This window comes from Leptopilina heterotoma, unplaced genomic scaffold, assembly GCF_015476425.1.
Source record: "Leptopilina heterotoma isolate Lh14 unplaced genomic scaffold, ASM1547642v1 Lhet_9, whole genome shotgun sequence".
Taxonomy (NCBI): domain Eukaryota; kingdom Metazoa; phylum Arthropoda; class Insecta; order Hymenoptera; family Figitidae; genus Leptopilina; species Leptopilina heterotoma.
Window position 1 is genome coordinate 94,535 of NW_025111193.1, and position 21,685 is coordinate 116,219.

General features: G+C 27.8%; 1 protein-coding gene across 6 annotated transcripts in view; it reads right to left on the bottom strand.

Annotated features, from left to right (window-relative positions):
* LOC122511719 (AF4/FMR2 family member lilli-like) overlaps positions 1-21,685 on the bottom strand; it is a 315,906-nt gene that overhangs the window by 81,359 nt on the left and 212,862 nt on the right. For all 6 annotated transcript variants that reach the window (XM_043627149.1, XM_043627146.1, XM_043627145.1 and 3 more), the window contains one exon: positions 3,710-4,303. In XM_043627149.1, the coding sequence (XP_043483084.1) occupies positions 3,710-4,303 (594 nt within the window). The remainder of the gene's footprint in view (positions 1-3,709; positions 4,304-21,685) is intronic.

The following is a 21,685-nucleotide window of genomic DNA, read 5'->3' on the forward strand; positions in this document are numbered from 1 at the left end:
TATTTATAACTTTATAAATTACAACGACAAAATGATCCAATTACAATTTTACATCAATTTTAATGATCACCGGAGGAAATAACTTCAATGATTATAATTTTAAAGCGCAGTCAAATTTAATATTAATTGAAGCAGGTTAACTTCAATTTTAATTATTACTATAAACCGGAAATCGCTTTTAATTAGATTGAAAACTAAAGGAGACAATTTCAAATATTTTTCAATATTCTGAAAATATTCGCCATTAAAAATTCATAGATTAAATCAATACTATAAAAATAAAAATTGAGATTGCATTGATTAGAAGAAAAGATAAAGTGAATTAGAATAATTATGAAGAAAATATAGTAGCTCCAATTATAATAATTATAAGAAAAGGATTACAATCACAGGGTTAATTTGAAGAATAATAATAATTAGAGAAGCTACTTTCAGAAGAAAATGTACAATTATCAATTACAATAATAAAGAAACAATGATAATTACAGAAGCTACTTTCAGGGAAAAATTTACAATTCAAATAATATATAATTATTAATAAAAAAACAATAAAAGAAAAAAATTCTTTAAAAAAAACAGTAAAAAAGACAATAAAAGACAATAAGAGACAAAAATTGAAAAATAATGTAAAACAACTTTAAATAGTAATGAACTAAATTACAAAAATTAAAGTGCAACAATGAAATTGCAAGAAAAATTTATAAATTTAAAATAATAAAATTTATATATTAACAAATAAAATAACTAACAAATAAATTACAAAAAAAGAAAAAAGCAAACAATTGACTATGGTATAAATAAAATTTTAATTAAAAAAAATTTTAATAAGAAAATTGAAGTTTAAAATAAATTGAAAAATTTTAAATAAAAAAAATAATTGTCGTTCTTATTTAAAGAGCTCCAAAAATTTTAAAAACTAGCGAAAAAAAATTGTAAAGCAATAAAAATATTTCAAGAACGAATAAACGAAACTAGAGGTATAAGTCAATACAACGGAGGTTGATTTAATCTTTATGACAGAAAAAACAGATAATAATTATATTAGCGAAACAATATAACTTTTACTAAATGATAAATAACCTATAAAATTTTACACTAAAATAGAAAAAATGTTACCAAAAAAAATTTTCTTATAATGATAACTGAATAGAAAAATAAAACAAAAGAAGACAAACAGGAAATTATGAAAAATTTAACTGGAAAAAAGCAGTTGAAAAACAATTGGAATTAATAATAATAAAATAATATTCACGGAAAAAAATTAATTTAATTCAAATAACCGATTAGTCTACTATTATCAATTAAATATTTACTTGAAACAAATAATATTTAAGTCTTTTATTATTTAATTAATATAAATAAAAAAAATAAAAAAAAAAATAATAATAATAATAATAAAAACAGAAGGTACTATAAGAATTAATAATTATTATAAGTAATAAATTAGTTAATTAACTAATTAGTTAATTAATTTGCTCAAAAACACTGACACAAATTGTCAACTCGATAATCGAATTATCAATACCAATAATAACAATAATAAAAAAAACAAAAGATAATTTTTCGTGTCAATCAATATCAAATAAACGATACACGATATGAATAAACATTCAATTTGTGTAATAGAAATGAAAATAATTGCGAAATACATCAGGTGAAAAATTTACGTTAATTCCCACATATATATATACCTGCGAGTGAGAATCAGAACGAAGAGATTGCATATTTTAAAATACGGGGCACAATAATGCAAATGTATACGCGGCGTTTGAAAAATTTAACAACAAAACGCGAGCGAAAAATTATTATATATTAAAGTGTAAATTAATTTTTCTTTCATGTAATCAGAAAAAAGTGCGGGGATAATCAGTGTGCAAGCAGTGAAATATACGCGTCAGAATATTGTTCGCGATTGTACGCATGTAATATTATTAATAACATAAAAAAAACAATCTATAAATAAAATGAATATATTCCTGTCACCCTTTCGATCCCCCGGAATTGATAATTTAATTTTTATTTTACACGCGGATGAAAGAAAATGTATTTAAAGTTTTTACAGGAAATATTAACATATTGATGATCTATTTCGAAAAATAAAAAAAGTTGGACTTTTTTCCTTTTATTTCGATTATTAAAATAGCAAACTATTTTTTTATATTATTTAAAATTATTATTTCTATTATTTATTATTAAAATTATTATTATTTCCGTTATTTATTATTAATGTTATTATTTATTTTAATTATTATACAAAGCCCCTTCGTCATTTGCCAGTTAATTTCGATTCTATTCATTGCGCTTGTGAGAGAACTCTCATGCCATCTAGGCGGGTATTTCAATATTTAGGCGCGAAATTCAAAAAGTCAACAAATTTATTTCACATTTTCTCTCAAATAATAAAATAATTTAGTATTATTTACAATTTAGAAATGAAGCTGAAACTGGCATCCAGTTATTAAATTATTTTTTATTTGATAGAAAATGTGAAATAAATTTGTTGACTTTTTGAATTTCGCGCCTAAATATTGAAATACCCGCCTAGATGGCATGAGAGTTCTCTCACAAGCGCAATGAATAGAGTAGAAATTAACTGACAATTAACTTAGAGTTTCAGCTTCATAATTACAATACACACTATTTTGAAAATATTTTCCGTAATAAAAATTAAAAAACAACTTTTAACGTATAATAAAAAATTGATTTTGGTTAAATTAGCGTCAAAATATTTCCAAACAATGTGAAATTAATTCGCGTCAGATTCAAATCTCGTGACACCTTCGCTCTACATTTTCAAGAAATTCGCAGCTGACAATAGCCACAAAGGGGTCGAATGCCAGAGGCACGTTTAGATGTGTGTTTGTGTGTATGCCTTCTGTAAACGATGACACAATGTTATCTGAACACTCGTCACCATCACACAATTATAAAGCCCCTTTGATTGTTATTCATTTTACTTTAGATTATCGCGTGCTATTTATAACATCATCAACCGAATCAAACAAATATGGATAAATTATTCTTTACTCCCTCTGGAGACTGTTTTCCTTTCGTAAAAAAAATTAGTAAAATAAATTTAATGAAAACTTATTTCTTTTCTAAAAAGTTCAAATAATAGTTTTTGCCACTGAGGAATGTCTTCGTTTTTTTAATTGCAGTTTTGTAATTTTTATTAGCTTCTTTAATGACGTCACTGATTGTCACTTGATTGTCATTTATTGCGCTTGTGAGAGAACTTTCATGCCATCTAGGCGTGAATTTCAACAAATTTTAAGGGCGAACTGAAGTTTTTTTAAATACAAATTTTAAGCGCGAAATGAAGCTAATAAAATTACAGAACCGTACATTAAATATTCGGAGACTGCAAAATTTAGTAGACTATTAAGAAAGTTTTAGTAATAGTAGTAATAGTTTTTGACAACTAAGTTTATTCGTATTTCTGATTCAAAATATCGTTGAACTAAAGAAAGAAAATGAATCGAAAGTTAGTCGCAACTGGAAAAGAAAAGTGCATAAAGAAACAAAAATTATAAATTACAGTAGGGAAAGTACTGAATAGAAAAAAGAATCAGGGGTGGAGAAAATTGTTCACCTGAGCATGAGAGGCGATCGAGAAAGAGTTGAAGTGTATAGTCGGAATAGATAATGAAGAGTAGAGGGTTGAACCCTGAACTATAATAACAGTAATTGAAAGTAAAGCTCTACTCACATTGTCGAGGTTCATTCTCGGCAGACGGCTACCAGCGTTGTGTAGTCGATTACTGCTGCTGCTACTACTATTGCTGTTGTTGTTGTTATTGTTACTGCTATTGCTGTTACTGCTGCCACTACCACTATTAGCGAGACTACTGCCAGCATTCGAATTACCGCTTCCCGATGAATTGGAAGGAGGCGGAGGACCCTTTGCCGGAAGTAAGCCGTGACTACGATGATCATTGCTATTGCCGCCGTGCTTGACTGGCTGTCCAGGATAGCCGCCACGGCCACCGTAGGGTGGCTTCCCATCGGCGGGCTTAACAAAACCGCCGCGTTGCGCTGATGCGTGACTCGATGATGAATTCGAGGAGTTGGAACTTGACCTGGGCCCACCAGGTTTCTTGAACTCCTGTGACGATGGCGAGCTCCTTGAACTCGAACCAGAGCCGCTGGCGAGCCTCGATTGATGAGCCGGTGCTGGACTCGCTGGCACACCATCGATTCCTATCAGCCTCTTTGGATCCTCGAGCAGGTGTCTCACCACCGAATAGTTGCCCAACTTCGACTGAATCTGCTGTGTCGTTCGGTCTTGTGCATCGGGGTTCACCTGAAATCAATCATTGCAATTCAATTAGTTATTAGTAATCATTGGTCCCCGTTTCTTTAGGGATCGAGAACATTAAAATTATTCACGTTTTAGCAAGTAAATCTTATTTCTACTTTTTAACTGTACACCCAGATGCGTTAATAATGTACTTCTGGTTAGGTTCTGCCCATCGTTTCTCTATTGACGATGGGCAAAACTTGCATTACATATCAATTTTTCTACGGAAAATATTCGGAATCAACTAAAAGAGGAGAGGCTTCTTGGGTACTCTACGGATACCTTCGAAAAATTCCCCACGAGCTATTAATTAAGGTGCTGGAGTTTGTTGATCTAGACAATAAGACTCAGAAGAAGACAACTTCTGGACGAACTTCATCCAATTGGAGAACTAGGCAGATACGTCAGACACTTGGGGTGTTTTGCAGCAGTGTCTACGTCACTCTTCTGACATCACCAAGATCCAAGAGAAGCAGAAGTAGTGTTGGATGTCAAGCAAATAGATCTCATTTGTTTTTTATAAAATCCAAATGTAATTCAATAGTTTTAATTGTTATTTTGACGATATTGTCGACTTTTACAAGAATTTTTCGATTGAGACTCGTTTGACATTCAACACTAAGCAGAAGTTCGAAAGACATATTCAACAAATAATAACATTCCAAGGTTTTAATTAACTAAACGGTGACTAGACTTCTTTGAAACTTCGTTGCACTCGCTAGTTAGATAATCTTAGGTTTTCTCAATAAAATAATACTATTTCTCCGAATAACTTTGTTGTAAGTGTACAGCCACTTGAACAAAAGAAATAAACACTCTAATTTAATCCAATTTAACAAAATAAATACAAAACCTTTTTATTCTGTACTTACAACACTAAAAGAAAAATTGATATAACTATAGATTTTCTAATCTTGTTTGAAAATTAAATTTGGGGGATTTTCATTGTTTAACCGAATAGAGGAATAAGGAACAACTTGGGTTTTAATAAATAAAAAAATATTCTCTCTAGGTAAGACAAGAAAGCTAGAAGTGATTACAAGTATCTAAAGAATGCTTTATGTCGATGTTGGTCAAGGTTACGGAAGAAGGGAAGACCATGACCTAATCGCCTCCTCTTTGCACGTCCTATTTGCTTTTTCTTTGCCTCTCTCTCTGTCTTTCCTCCTATTGTTATGAAGCGAATCAGATATCAATACAGATATTAATACTCCCGGTGAGTGGAATCTTGAAAGCTGAGAATGCGCTCTAGGAAAATGATGACGCTCATGATGAGGTCATGGCACTATTTCGTCCACGTGTTTCATTTTCGCTTCTTTTCTCACAATTTTTAGAGTATTTTTCTAGATCAGTTGAATTCCACTCCTTTTATTACTATACTTTATGTTTAATTTTTCATTTTATTCTAGTATTTATTTTGCAATTGTTTCAATTTTCAATAATTAGCATTAAAAAAAAATAATAAGAAGCACTTTCTCGGAGAATTCTACGATTAATGATTCAACTTGGCAAACGACTTAAAATTCATGTACTTCTGCCAACTATTGTTCTATAAGTACTTTAAACCAATGTGACAATTCAATTTGTGGGGCATTGTGTCCTCTGCGGAAAAGATTATTTACGATTCGCTTGTTTCAAATTTATTTACAGCATAATAGTTTTTTTTTCTTTTGTACAAATATACTTTATGTGTTTGTAATATTTCCTTTTCGTAAATAAATTTTCTCTGAATGAAACTTTCTTTTCGATGAAATCCTATCTTTCGTATTACTAAAATATAGTTGTGTGAGTGTGGAATGTGGATAGAGGAAGATGGTATTAGAGACATTGCTATCATGCTGATGACCCCATTTTCGTAGATGTAGCATTTTGTAACCATTTCGCACGTAATTAATTGTCAAGTTGATCTAATCCTTATAGATTAGCGCCCTTGGTCTTCATCCCATTTGAGGCCGTTTATCAATTCGAAAACCCTCTCGCTCTCTCTCTCTCTCTTTCTCTCACTTGAAGGAGAGAGGTCAATTTGCATCAAGTGCATTTAAGACAATTTGCAAATTTATTTATTCAAATTCTTCTGGAATACTGAAACAAAGTAAAGGTTTTGGGGTTTTCTGGATGTTTTTGATGATGAAGAATTCAGAAAGTAGATGAAGTAGAATGAAATGAAATGTTTTTGGGGTTTTCTGGATATTTTTGCCAATGAACAATTCAAAAAGCAGAGAAAAATGATGAAGTAGAATTAAATGAAGAAGACCAACAAGAAGGAAGACAAAAAAGGAGGATGAAACGAAGAAGAATGATCTCCTAAAAAAGAAGTTTCTGGAAACAAAAAGAGAAAACTCAGTGAAGTGATTTTTGGCAGAAGCGGTTTGCAACAGTAAACAATATGATAAAAAGTTAAGGAAGAAAATTCATCGAAAGAACTTAGAAAAAGTGTCTTTTTTTCTGCGAGGAGAAGAAGAAGAAGAAAAAAAAAGAATCATATATGCCAAGTTTGAGAAAAAGGTAATATATATCCTGGTACTTGTGTGAAGAAGGAGAAGAAAGAAATTCGAGAAATTTCATGATCGTCTCGGAGGTCGCATAAAAAGACGGAACAGAGTCGAAGGTACGCAGATAGATGACTATATGGACAGTCGGGCAATGGGAATCTTTCGTTGCAAAAGCAAAGAAGATGAAGGGATTTTACCTCTCTTTCTCTCTTTCTCTCTCTCTATTTTACCGCGAGTCTGGCAAAGATCAAGCGCTTCTACTTTTTTGCCAAGCTTTGCCAGTAAGAATCTCCGACTTGCCATGGTCCAAGTGTTTTGCTAGAGAGATCCTCCTGCTCTACTCACAGACGCTCATCTTATCTTGCAGTCGTTTGCCAATTGCTAAACATATATCGTCCTCTTTTTTTTACCCCCTTTGCCGTTCTTTTAAATTCCCTTTTTCCTACACAAGCTCTGACAGTTGGAATCAGAAACAGAAGTCAAATAAAAACTTGATAAATTTTTACTTCCCTTCATCCAACAAGAAAGTTGAAATATATCTTGACAACTGATTTTGTACCAAGATCCTGACTTCTTTTTCAAATCGTTTCTCAACATTTTTCTAATTATTTACGCAAAGTAAATAAATCCCTGAAGTCGCGAATAACACAAATTTATAGCAATCAATCTCATACGTGAAAGATTCATGCTCAATACTGAAATTCTCAACGGATAATGCTATGACAGAGTGACCCATAAAATTCAGTGTTCTGTATATGACGTACACATCGATTTTTCCATCGTCGAATATACTATCTATATAAATTTCGATCAATGCTAGAAAGAAAATACTCCAAGCACGTATATAAGAAGTATATGGAGATGATTGGAAAACTTTCTATACGACTTGGAATTTCCCGTTTTCAAAAGGTAATTCCATGTTTCATTTTTTACGATAAAAAAAGCCAAAAAATTACTCGATTTACAGAGAAAAAAATACATTTCTAAAAGAGTGTAAGAATCAAGAGTGACGAAAATTCTCCCAACAATCCGCCAGACCAATTATGATACATTTAGAAAACAATAGTTTTTGAAAACTAGTTGAAACAACTATAGTTTCAAGTAGTTTTCAAAAACTATTGTTTTCTAAATGTATCATAATTCCGATGGTTTGATTTTGAAACCTAGTTTTGAAAAACTATAGTTTTGAAAATGTATTATAATTCTGATGGAGGAGAATAATAAAGTACAGTAGTTTATATACCCCGGTGGGTATATGCAAACTAATTTATTAGTAACGACCACGAACTGGTTGAATCTATTCCGTTATAAGGACCAGACTAACTAGTTAAGTAATTAGTTGCCAGTTGAATAGCTATTAAATTAATTAACGAGTAAACTGAATTATCCAGTTTCATGAAGATGGCATCGACGTTGAATATTTCCCCCTCCCTCTCTCCCTAAAAAAAAAATATATCCAACAAAATATACATAATATTTGAAAATTTCATGGAAATTTCTAGGAAAAAGAAACGCCACTCTCCGCCAAGAAGTGCGCTTTTGAATCGGCAAAAAAAAATTTGAAAGACGCAAAAGTTTTTCAAATCAATTCATTGGAAGTATACATATCTACTTTACAACTTCAAGAGAATAAGGAATTCTCCTTCCTGAACTTAAAATTTGAAAGCTTTCACTTGAAGAAACTAGGAATTTAAAGACTAAAACCAATATTCTTTGAAATTCCCCGCAACTCTTTGAATTGTTCAAACTTAAGACGTCATTTAACTTTAACCAATTTTGCTATAGATTATCGGATTTTTTTTATATTTGTTATTTATAGTTAATGAAATTTATAATTTCAAAAAGGTTAGAATTTGAAATTTTTAAGTGATAAAATCACTTATTTTATATTATAAAAATATTGTTACTGTAACTTTTTCAAAATTATTTTTATCATTTCAATTCAATTATTATTTTCTAGAATTTTTAACTAAAATTGTTCAATAAATAAATTAATTTTAATAATTTTTTAAAAAGTTCTTTGAGAATTTTCAAAATTGTTAACAATTGTAAATTTGTTTACAATTTCAGGATAAAAAATTTCAATTAAACTTTTTCAAAAAAATCAATTCTACAAAATTGTTATGCTTAAAAGTATGAAAAATTCAAATTTTCAAAGATTTTAATTTTAAACCTTTTCAAAATTCAATTATTTCTAAAAATTCACGCTATAATGCTTTTAATATTCAATTATTATCTAAAATTATAAAAAAAATTCAATTTCAAATCAATCTTTATTGTAAAATTTTACTAAAATTCAATTATTTAAATTATTTGGACCCAAGGCTTAAGAATAGTTGCATTTTTCAGAGAAATTCAAATAAATTTTAATAAAAAAAGTAATTTAAATTCTGTAATGAAAATAATAATAATAAAAAAAATAATAATAAACTTATGAAAATAATTGAATTTCTAGAAAGAATGTTATTATTTTTGAAAATAATAATTAAATTCCTATAAAAATGTTTTTATTTATACAAATAATTGAATTCTTGTGAAAAATGTTATTATTTATAAAAATAATTGAATAATTGCGATAAATTTGTAAATAATTAAGTTTCTCTGAAATTTTTATTATTTTATGAAAATAATTAAAAGTTTTTATTAAAATATTATTTATTAAAATAGTAGATATTGAAAATCATTGAATTAAGGAAAGTTTCTGAAAATAATTGAAATTTTGCTAAAAACTTTACTAAACTTTTTGAAAATAATTGAATTTCGGAGAAGAATTTAATTATTTTTTAACAAAAATTGAAATTTTGACTAGTATTTTAAAAAAATTTTGAACATATTGAATATCTGACAAGAATTATGTGTTTTGAAAATAATTCAATTCCTGTGAAGAATTCAATCATTTTTTGAAAATAATTCAATTCCTGTAAAAAATTTAATTAATTTTGGAAAACAATTCAATTTCTGTGAAGAATTTTATGAAAAGTTTTTAAATATTTCAATTCCTGGTAAGAATATTAATAATTTTTGAAAACAATTGAATTCCTATGAATTATTTTATTAAATTTTAAAAATAATTGAATTCCTTTAAAATTTTTATTATTTTATGAAAATAATTATATGTTTTAGTAGAATTTTATCAAAATTTGTTTCAAATAATTGTCTTCTTTTAGAAAATCATTAAATTGTGGAAAGTTTTTGAAAATAATTGAAATTTTGCTAAGAATTTTATTAAAATTTTTGAAAACAATTGAATTTTAGAGAAGAATTTTACTATTTTTACAGAAAATTGAAATTTTAACGAGAATTTAAAAAAAATTTTGAATATAATTGAATTTCTGTGAAGAATTTTATTACTTTTGAAAATAATTGAATTTCTCCAATCATTTGTAACTTCTCAAAAATTCAATTTTTCTAATGTTTTGAACCCAAAATTCTTCTATAAATCCAAATATTTTAAATTATCAATTAAATATATATTAAAAAATTTATCTAATTTCAAAAGAATTTGAGTTATTGAAATTTTTCAAAATTCTAAGTTCCTTCTAATTAAATTAATTCAGAATTAAAGTTTTAAAATTTAAAAAATTGAAACATTTTGAAGTTCATCTATTTATGAAATGAAAAAAAAAATCTATTTATGAAAAAAATTGTTTATTTGTTATTGAAATTATTATCAGAAATAGAAAAAATTGAAGGTTTTGTATTAGAATTCGTGGTAATTTCACGAAGTTGAAGTCCACAACGTTTATCAACGAAAAAAATTTATTTAATGCATTCAAGTATTATTTTTAATTTAATATTTAATTGTAAAATAATTATTAGCAAAATATGAACATCAATCTTTTTTTCTAAATATTTTTGTGTCAATATTGCTGCGTCATTTTTAATTAATTTACTAAGTGAACAATTTTTTTTCGTTGATCAACGTTGTGGACTTCAACTTGGTGTAATTTCATAGTTTATGAGACAAACAAAAAAGGCACAAAAATTCAAAATTTTCTTATGAATTCTAAAGTTTTTAAATACTTTTTAGTACTTTTAATGAAAATCCCTGAATTTCCTGATTTCCCTGAAATGTGGCAATCTTATATTTTTACCACGAATCAAAAAGTTGAAAATCGCAAGAAAAATGATGAGTGAATAAATAAATAATTTAAATAGAAATATATAAAAAAGAGAAAAGTATGGAAAAATTGACGAAGGCGCAAGTAATTATTTACATAAAAAGACAAGAGGATAAAAAAGGAACCAATTTAATTAATCAGTGAGACGATAAAAGGAGGGATTGCGCAATTTCCCCGCAAGTGGGAGAATGTTTGATATGAAATAACAATAGAAGGTGTGTATGGAATAGGAAGACTTGTAAATTACACAAGTGATTAACGATCGTGTCGTGAAATTTCAGCACAGAGTGTGGAAGTTTGAATTGAGAGATATGGTGGATCAGTGAACTGGATTCGATTAGAGCCGGTATATAGTTTGGCACAGTATATAAAGTGAAGAAAACGATGGAGCGTAACGTTTGATCGCCAAGTAACACTGGGCGGGCAAAAGTGCGGTAATTAATCACGCTTCAGTCAAGGTCTTCAGGGAGGAGGCTTGGAGAGCAAAACGCTGCTTGCCTGCCTGCCTGCGAGCCACACGTGTTATTCTGTATGGGTATATATGCCGTAGCACAGGTGCGCTCGTGCGCGAGAGGGCAGGAGCGTTAATTAGCGTTTCATTAGCGGATCGGACCGAAGGTGTCGCTCTCGACTTCTCGCTTATACTCCCAGACACTCTCAGCATTAACTCTCCAAGTTTACTTTCCTCAAATAATATCCGATTATTATCAAGTATATTTAGTTTAACATTGCAATTTATTATAATTTATAATTGCCGTTTGTCATTATTCTCGCAGACTTAGGAGCGAGCTTTGGATGACTTTTACGGACTTTAAGCAAATTTACGGATCATACAATAATATAAATGTGAAAAAAATTATTTCACAAACTTATCTTCTTTCTAATTAAAAATCACTAAAATTTAGTAGAATATTCATGTAGAAATTCTATAGAATTGTTCTAGTGAAATTTGAATTGTATGTTTAACTTCAAATGCAACACTAAAAAAAATTTCTACTGGGTCTGAATAATTTTTAACTACTCTGCGTGATTCAGTAGGTCCTCAAATGAATTTAAAAAGGAAAAGTAGTAAAAAGAACTAAGACTGTAGTTAGTGTAATCAGATTTTGTTTTTTTAATTTAACTACTTTTTTTAGTCATCTGAACTATTATTATTTAACTACATCAGAAGTAATAAAATCAACTACACAAAAATTGTGAGCAAAACTAAAAAGGTAATTAATTTAACAACTTTCAACTCAACTGGGTAATAGTAGTTGAAGATTTCGACAAAATTTTTTTTTTTCAGTGAACGAATAAAATGTCGAGAAAAGATCATTAATAAGGAAAGATTTTTTCTTTTCGAGAAACATTGATGAATAATTGAGAGAAAAGTAGCGCAGTTGAGAGATGCTTTTTTATAATGTACTTATAGAAAACCGTAGAATGTGTCGCATAAAGTGACTTTGAATGTAATGTAGCGTGGCGTTAGGGTGGAGGGAGGGGGACAGGGGTGTGAGGTAAGCGGATTTCCGCTTTTAAAGTAGGTTTGCTTTTGTATATATATATATACATATACATGTTTATGTATACAAATACAAACGCGCTACTCCAAGAAGAGTAGTATGTAAGTGAAAAAACCGCAGCATTTTAGTGAAGCAGGTGGATGTCTCGTTTGAGGTCGCGTGAGTTGTAGCACGTCCACAATTCGACCTCTTTCCTTCCCAGTTTCAACCTCTATTTTCTCACTCCCCAACATCGTCCACATCGTCGTCGTTCTCCTCTTGCGGTGAATCTGATCCCAAGCATGAGGATCAAGAAGAAGCGATAGTAAAATAACGATCATCTAAACTCCTTTTCTGGGAAATTTAGATCTGCCGCTGAAACCTTATCAAATTGCTCTATTGTCTTCGAAAAGAATAATCCTATTTATCCCCATATTTGGGGTTTAATGTTATTCCTAAATTAAAATACAAGAATTGATTTGATTTTTTCCCTGAACCTAAAGAATATTCTGATTTACTCTAAAAATTATTAGATGCTAAATGTTCTATTACATTTATTTACTAATTTCTGTAATTGTAAAATTATTTGCATCAATAACTTCTTTTTTTAAAGAAAGAAAATGAAATGTTCGATTCGTGTTATTGTTTATGAATGTTTATAAAATAGAGAGCAAATTGTTGGCGTACAAAGTTATCGGGTATTCAAGTTATGAGCGTAATTGGACATACACGGAGAGACCGAGATTACTAATTTTTGTATAAAATCACACTAGAATTTACTATATTCACATTGCAACCACCGGAAATAAGGGGACTTTTTGTATTTTTTACTATTTTCTACACTAAGTCACTAATCCCGACAAATGTTCACCAAATTAGCAAAGTTTCTTACTATTTCGTCCAATAGTTCCAAACAACTGTAGTAAAACTCAGAAACATTGTGTACGTAAAATTACTATAGTCGTTGTAAATGCAGAAAGAAAGAGTGAAAAGAAAAAATACGGATTTTTGTCGCCGGTTTCCCGTCAATTCTTGACTAGTGGAGGTAAACTGGAAGGATTTTTACATACACAGACACACACACTCACACACTTATATATTTGTTGTTGGATAAATATTTGAAGACACACACATGTTTATTTCACTTATATGTATAGACGCGGTTAATTAATACACTAATACACAACTGCACGCACGACAACGAATTTCACTGAAAGTATACATCTTTGTTTCCTTATATATTGAATGATGAAAATTTACAGCACTTACGAGAAAGCAGTTTACTTTTAACAACTTATTATAAGACATACTTCTTGGGACAGGAATAAATGCAAAATTTATTAATTTATAATGGTCAATTTCTGAGATACCGAACGACCTACGTTTCACTTTATATTTAATTATTGTAGATAATATCCAAATTTATTTTACATACGCGAAACATAGTCACTGTCAATGATCGGAAGGCATCGGCTCATTTACGGAGATTGACGAGGTTAGCAACCAATAGAAATACAGGCGCCATATGACTGCACTCGCTAGCCACACTTGCTCACCAAAAATTACTACAGTGGATAGAAGATTTTAGTGGAAAATGTTTTCATTTGTCAGATTTTGTCTAATTAAATTAGAGAAAACTATAATCAATTTTCGCTACATTTACAACTCTTACACAAAATATTAAAACTTGCTATTTCAATGTAGCAAATTTATCTATTTCTTTTGTAAATTTATCTAATTCTGTAGTACATTATGCTAAAAGTCCCCTTATTTCCGGTCATTGCAACCGTTTTTAGTAATTTTTACGAATGTGGGTCTCTCCGTGTACGATATAGACACATGTATATATGTATATAGAACCCTCGCAAGGAGATAAATCGATAACGATGGATATCAAAGCGTGTTATAATGTTTGATAAGCAATCACAGAGCAGCGCAAGGTTGGCTCATCCGCATACACTAACAACACAACAAACCTCTTTAATCAACATTTCATCATCTTTAATGAGCAAAAAAAAAGGAAAAAGAGAATTATTGCAAAACATTTTTCACACTCATCGTAAAGTTGAAGATATGTACTTATATACCATATCTATACAAATCTACAAAGTATTATTCACTTTTCAGAAATTCCTCAAATTCGCCAAATACAAAACTTCCTTATAATTATTATTTTAACAATTTTTGTAATATTTATTTAATACTTTTTTAATATTTAATTATGTCTCAACCCTCAGAGTCGTTTGTTTTCGCAAAAGGAATGAAAAGAATACAATTTTTTTCCAAGTTTCATCAGACATTTTTCTGCGAATTTGTTATTTTATTCCTCAACTCTGAAATCTTTACTTTTCGCACGTGATTTTCATTCAGTGTCAATTAGAAATAATGGAATACTTTAGAGAAGAGAGAGAGAGAGATATACTTGGCAAACATCGAGAAGAAATGGAGAGTAAATAAATATATAAATATATAAATATATCACGATCCATCAAAGTTTCCTTTCTCCTGACGTCATAAAAATATTCCCTTTGACGAAACTTGGCATCTCCCGCTCCACTATAATTCTCTCACATAAAAAGACCAATCTCCGATTTGAATATACATAAAAAGCATGCATGTAGATACATGAATTTATAATCTGAACATAACTGGAAATTGATTTCAATCTAATATTTCAAATAAGAAAATATTCCCAAATTCTCCAACATTCAAAGAAACGATTTTCTTATCATCTATCTTTATCTATCAAATATGAATAAATAAATTAATATCATCATAATTATTGGTAATATATTTTTAAGTTTTCTACCGCTCGTGAATAAATAAAAATTATTTTTTTAGCATAAATATACGCTTATAAATAAATTTTTTAAAAAAATATTCTTGTAATAATTATATGTACACTCGCGGAATCTTGTAAATTAAACGAATCTTTTGTTTGCCATTTACTGTTTGTTGTTGTGCGTGCCAGTCATAAAAGGCAGTAAATACGACAGAAATAAGATTATAAAAAAATAGCACTAATGCTGTAAAATGTGGAGGAAAAAAAGGGGTTCGCGCGCAGATTACAGTTATTATGAAACAAAATAGAAAGCATTATTCTTAAAATGAGGGTTGGTTATATGGGAGCTCGCGCGTCGTCAGGGGACACGAGTGGAGGATAATTAGACGATGATAAAGGGGGAATAAACCCGGTTGAGTCGGAAAGAAAAGAAAGAATGAAAGAAAGAACGAAAATCTCTCTCTTCGCTCTTTCTTCATTCTTCTTTTCCCTCTTTCGTTCTCTCTTTATTTTTTCTCTTCAGATATCCGTATATTTTTTAAATATATAAATAAATAAATTAAAATAAAAAGAAGGTAAAAAAAGGTAATAAAAGGTAGAAAAGGCAGAAGGTGCAAGAAGGAAATAAAATAAAAAATAAAGAAGGTAAAAAAAGAAAGAGGGTAAAAAAACAGAAGTTTTTGTCAGTTAAGTCAGGTAAATGTCACATGGAGAAAAATATAATGTAACTTTTACTACTTTCATAGTAAAACATTTTTGGCAACTTTTACTACTTTCGGAGTAAATTTTGCTACGTTCGAAGTAAATTTTACTACGTTCAAAGAACATATTTGTAAAAAATTAGTAAAATTTACTTCGAACGTAGCAAAATTTACTCCAAAAGTAGTAAAAGTTACCAAAAATGCTTTACCAGAAATGTTTTACTAGAAAAGTTGTAAAAGTTACTTTATATTTTTCTCCGTGCATGAAAAAAATTTTTTGTCAGGGAAATTAAGAAAATTGAGACTTTTTCGACATTTCTTCCAAACATTGCAACAAAATACCACAATTTTTAGTAAAAAAGTGCAACTTATTTTCCTTTTTAATAATGCAAAAAATAACTATAAACAAATCTTACAAAAATTGTTTTTGAATAGTTAAAATTTTGTAAAATTTAATTGAAAATAATTAATTTATTTCAAGTATTTTGTTACCATTTTTGAAAATTAACTTTTGAAGAATTTTAATTGCAAACTTTGAAAATAATTGAATTATCAAAAATTTTAATGAAAAATCTTGAAAGGTAAATTTAAAAATGAAAATAAGCTTCCAATTTTTTAAAATTCAATGTTTTTTAATATTTTCAATTACATATTTCCAAAAATAATAACATTTTAGAATTATTTTTAACATTTTGGAGAAAACAATAATGTTAAAAATTTTTCATTAAAATTCATCAAAAAATTCATTAGTTTTTTTAAATTATACAAAAATTCTTTTTAAAAATATTTAAAAATATTGTTATAAAACATGAAGACATCGACTGCTCCGAGTCGAAGACTTGGAGTGAACGATTCCTTCATGTTTTATAATTAATTAAAGGTGGCCGAGTGATAAAATCATTATTTTATATTATAAGAGAATATTATTGTTACTGTAACTTCTTCAAAAATTATTTTCATCATTTCAATTCAATTATTATTTTCCAGAATTTTTAATTAAAATTTTTCTTTAAATCAATGATTTCTAATAATTTCTGAAAAAGTTCTTTGAATATTTATGAAAATAAATTGAATTATTGCGAAAAATTTTATAAAAAATTTTTAAATAATTGATTGTTTTCCGAAAGAATTCTATTAGAATTAAACTAAATTAAAAACTAATGATCCCCAAGTTTTGAACGTTCAAATGAACGAAATATTTTTTATTGAAGATATTTTTATAAATTACTAATCACAAAAAATTTAAAAACTAAAATAGTTACGGTTAAAAACTCAGTTATTAATTTTTTGGATAGTGATGCAAAATAATTGCAATAAAAATTTAATTTGTAGAAGAAATAAATAAATTTCGTTCATTTGAACGTTCAGAACTTTAGAATCTTAAAAACTAAATTAATTTTGTAAAATGTAATTGAAACTAATTAATTTATTTCAAGTATTTTGTTACAATTTTTAAAAATCAACTTTTGAAGAATTTTAATTGCAAATTTTGAAAATAATTGTATCATCAAAAATTTTAATGAAAAATCTTTAAAGGTAAATTTAAAAATGAAAATAAGCTTCTAATTTTTTAAAATTCAATATTTTTAATATTTTCAATTACATATTTCCAAAAATAATAACATTTTACAATTATTTTTAACATTTTGGAGAAAACAATTAATGTTTAAAATTTTTAATTAAAATTCTTTAAAAAAATTCATTAGTTTTTTTAAATTATACAAAAATTTTTTTAAGAAATACAATTATTTTCGAACAATTACATTAATAAAATATTTTTAAAAACAAATTATTTGAATTGTTTTGTAATAATTTTTTAAGATTCAAAATTTACGTTTTGGACTTATTAAAATTTTTGAGAAATCATGGTCCTGTTTATAATACAAATTCTTCAAAAATTTGCTCCTTTTTATTCATACTTTTCAAAAATTCAATTATTGTTAAAAGATTTTACCAAATTTTAATTGTTTGGAAATTTTTCAATATTGAAAAACTATTATCGTTCAAAAATTATTTAAAAATATTAAAAAAAAATTAATTGTAAGAATTTCTTTATTATAATTTTTTGAAAATATTATACCTTAATAACTTGAGAAAAAACTATGAAGAGTCACATGATTATTATGAAAAATTGAGTTTATGTATTGAAAATTTAAATAATTGAATTCTAGAAGAACTTTTGGAAAATTATTTAAATTATTAATTAAATTGATTCAGAGATGAAGTTTAGTTGAAAGTTGTAGAAAATAATTAATTTCAGGAAGGGTTATAATTGTAATTTTTAGAAATTATTAAAATTCATAAATTTTACTCATTTTCCGTAAACTTTCAAATTTTCCTGAAAAAAGAATTTTGTTAGGGAAAGTAATTTTAACGTCAGTAAATTGTCAGGGAAATTGATAAACTGAAACTTGTGACCACGAGTAATAAAGGAGCGCGGATTTCAATCACAAGGGTTTATAACAAAAATTAAAAAAAATTCCACGATCCGATTAGAAATTCCATGAGATTTCCATGATTCCATGAATCAAAATGAAATCCCATGACAATTCCATGATTTCCAGGTTTTCCATGACTTGTAGAAACCCTGGAAAAGGTAAAAAATAAAGGTAAAAAAGAAAAGGGTAAAAAATATAGAAAGTAAAAAAAAAAAGGCAGAAAATACAGAAGGAAAAAAATTGGAAAAATGAAGAAAAAGAAAGAGGGTAAAAAAGTCAGAAGGTAAAAATGAAAGAAAGTTAAAAAATAAAGAAAGTAAAAAACAGAAAGTAAAAAAAAGAAGGAAAGGTAGAAAATAAAGAAAGTAAACAAGGAGAAAATGGTAAAAAAGTCAAAAAGGTGAGGAATGGCTAAAAGGTAAAAAAAATAAAAAAAGTAAAAAGAAGTAAAAAGAAGGAAAAAAGATGGAAAAAGAAACAAAGTGAAAAAAGAAAAAGCCTAAAAAACAAAAAGGCAAAAAAAGCAAAAAAAAGAAAGAAAAAATGACAAAAAAAGGGTAAAGAGTGTGTCTTTGGTTCCATAAGGGTGAACACATACCGTGTCTCTCTGTTGCACACCGCCTTCTTTTTCAATTTTAAAATGCACGTGGTACGTTACGTGCCCGGCATCGTTTTATCCGCCAACTCCAGAATTTCGCCTTGTCGCTTCATGCATGTAAAATTTGCATTAAGCGCCCGGGCGTAGAAATGAAGTACATATGTATATATGACGGGTTCCACGTCAAGTGACCCAGGTCAAAAATTTACATGGAATATTTGAAAAATTTGTAATTTCTGTAAAACAAAACGAAAATACGTTTTCTATTTTGGGGTTTGCTGCTGTTTTTCAACACTTTCTAATAGTGTGAACAAATGTAGAGAAAAAAAATTATTTGACCTTGAAAAATTAAATTAAAAAATAAAATTTCATTTTTTTATCAAATGGGCAGTTTTTATTTTTTTAAAAAAAATTTTATCATAAAGGTGAGGTTTTTTCCTAAAAAAAATGTATAGGTCAAAACGTGGGACAAGAACTTTTAACTGGTCAAATTAAGCATTTACTTCTGCCGTGCACCGTCCCACAGTGGAATTTTTTTTACAATTTACTATTAAAAAATGTCTATAGCTTACAATTTTAAACCGATTTGAGTGTTCTTTGTCTTAAATTAAAGGGGAATAAATTCTTAAGACATCCTTCGAGGCCGATTTTGGAGATTTTAATTATTTATAATTTTTTTTAAATCAAAGTTAACAAATTAATACACTTTTTTAAAAAAGGAGGTTTATTTTCTTATTCCGTTGATGCACATGATCTAAATAAATTTAAATTCATCCAATATGACCACCAGATAATTAATAAAGCATAAAATAATTTATTTCAATTGTTATAAACAATATATAGCCCAACAACGAGCAGGGGCGGTGGATTGCAGAAGTAAATGTTTATTTTGACCAGTTAAAAGTTCTTGTCCCACGTTTTGACCTATACATTTTTTTTAGGAAAAAACCTCACCTTTATGATAAAATTTTTTTTTTAAAAATAAAAACTGTCCATTTGATGAAAAAATGAAATTTTATTTTTTAATTTAATTTTTCAAGGTCAAACATTTTTTTTCTCTACATTTGTTTACACCGTTAGAAAGTGTTGAAAAACAGCAGAAAAACCCAAAATAGAAAACGTATTTTCGTTTTGTTTTAAAGAAACTACAAATTTTTCAAATATTCCATGTTAGACCAAAAATTTAAACTTTGACCCCCTCCAGTTTTTATATTTGTTTAAATAAATTAATAATATTTGGTATTTTTAATTGTATCTAATAGGACTACTGTTTTTGCAAAATTTTTACCCGATCCCAAACATTTAAAATTTTGACCTGGGTCACTTAACGTGGAACCCGTCATATACAGATATAAACGATTTATTAATAAAACATTTCACACAATATTCCAAAATGGAAATGTCTCTTTGTCTTTCGAATTAAAATCCAATAAATTTCACATATTCTGAATAATACGATATATATATATACATGATGCGACATGATGTACTCCAAAAACACCATTTCTTTGTTTTACAATAATTAAAGATAAGTGATAAAAAATCTTTATTTTATATTATAAGATTACTATTGTTACTGCAACTTATTGAAAATTATTTTCATCATTTTCTAAAATTCTACTTTTCGAAGAAAAGTGTAGACTTAGTGAATTAAATAAATATTTTAGGATTAATATATAGAAGTAGAAGAAAAAAAAGCAAATGGACCCTTGAGAGGAAAGTGCTTGAAAAAAGGTGTTTTGAGAGGTTTCATTTGACAATGAGAATGTGTCGATAGTTGAAGTGCATGGTTGTACATATGGGTTGTAGTACTCAACACATGTGCCATGAAGACTCTTCGCTCAACCTCGACATCTTGCAAGAGCTTTGACGAAGAAAAGAGAGAAAAGTGGGGAGAACTCTGGAAAATTGTGTCACGAACTAGTTGTGCCACCTGTTACAGCTTTTTCTCCTACTCTCAAGAAAATATTATTCCACATGCGTGTCACATAATACGTTAATGATAAATTTCACTGGTAAAAATATTTTCAAATATCAGGGCTCGAATCAGTGAAAGTATTTAAAAATACGGATTTTACGGACAAAAATGAAAAATTACGGACAAATCCATTTATTTACAATAAATTTTAAGAAATTTCAATTACTCGTAAATTCTTCAATTAAAAATATATTAGAAAATAAAAACTTAAAATAATATAAAAAAATCTAATTTAACTTTTTCAGAAAAATTTATTTTTAAATCAATTTTTATCAGAAAATTCAATTATTTAAAGACAAAAAATAAGTTTATTGAATAATTGAATGTTTCTTAAAATTCAATTCCCATAAAGAATTTTATCAACAAATTTTTTAATAATATTGGATTCTTTCGACGAATTTTAATAAAACTTTTAAGAGTAATTACATTTTTCGAGCAATTCTATTAAAATTATTGTATTAAAAATAATTAAAATTCTGCGATCAGTTTTATTATTTGTGAAAATATTTTAATCTCTAAAAAGAATTTTATTATTTTTGAAAAATATTTAATTTTAGCGAAGAATATATTATTACTCTTGAAAATAATTTAATTTCTGCAATAATTTGTAACTTTTCCAAAATTAAATTTTTTGCGTATTTTTATCTCAAATTCTTCTATAAATCCATTATTTTTAATAATTTTTGAAAAAGTTCGGATAGTTAGAGAATTTTGAAATTTATTTGTTTACAATTCAATTCAACCTTCTCAAAAAAATTAATTCCACATAATTGTTAGTTAAAAAAATGAAA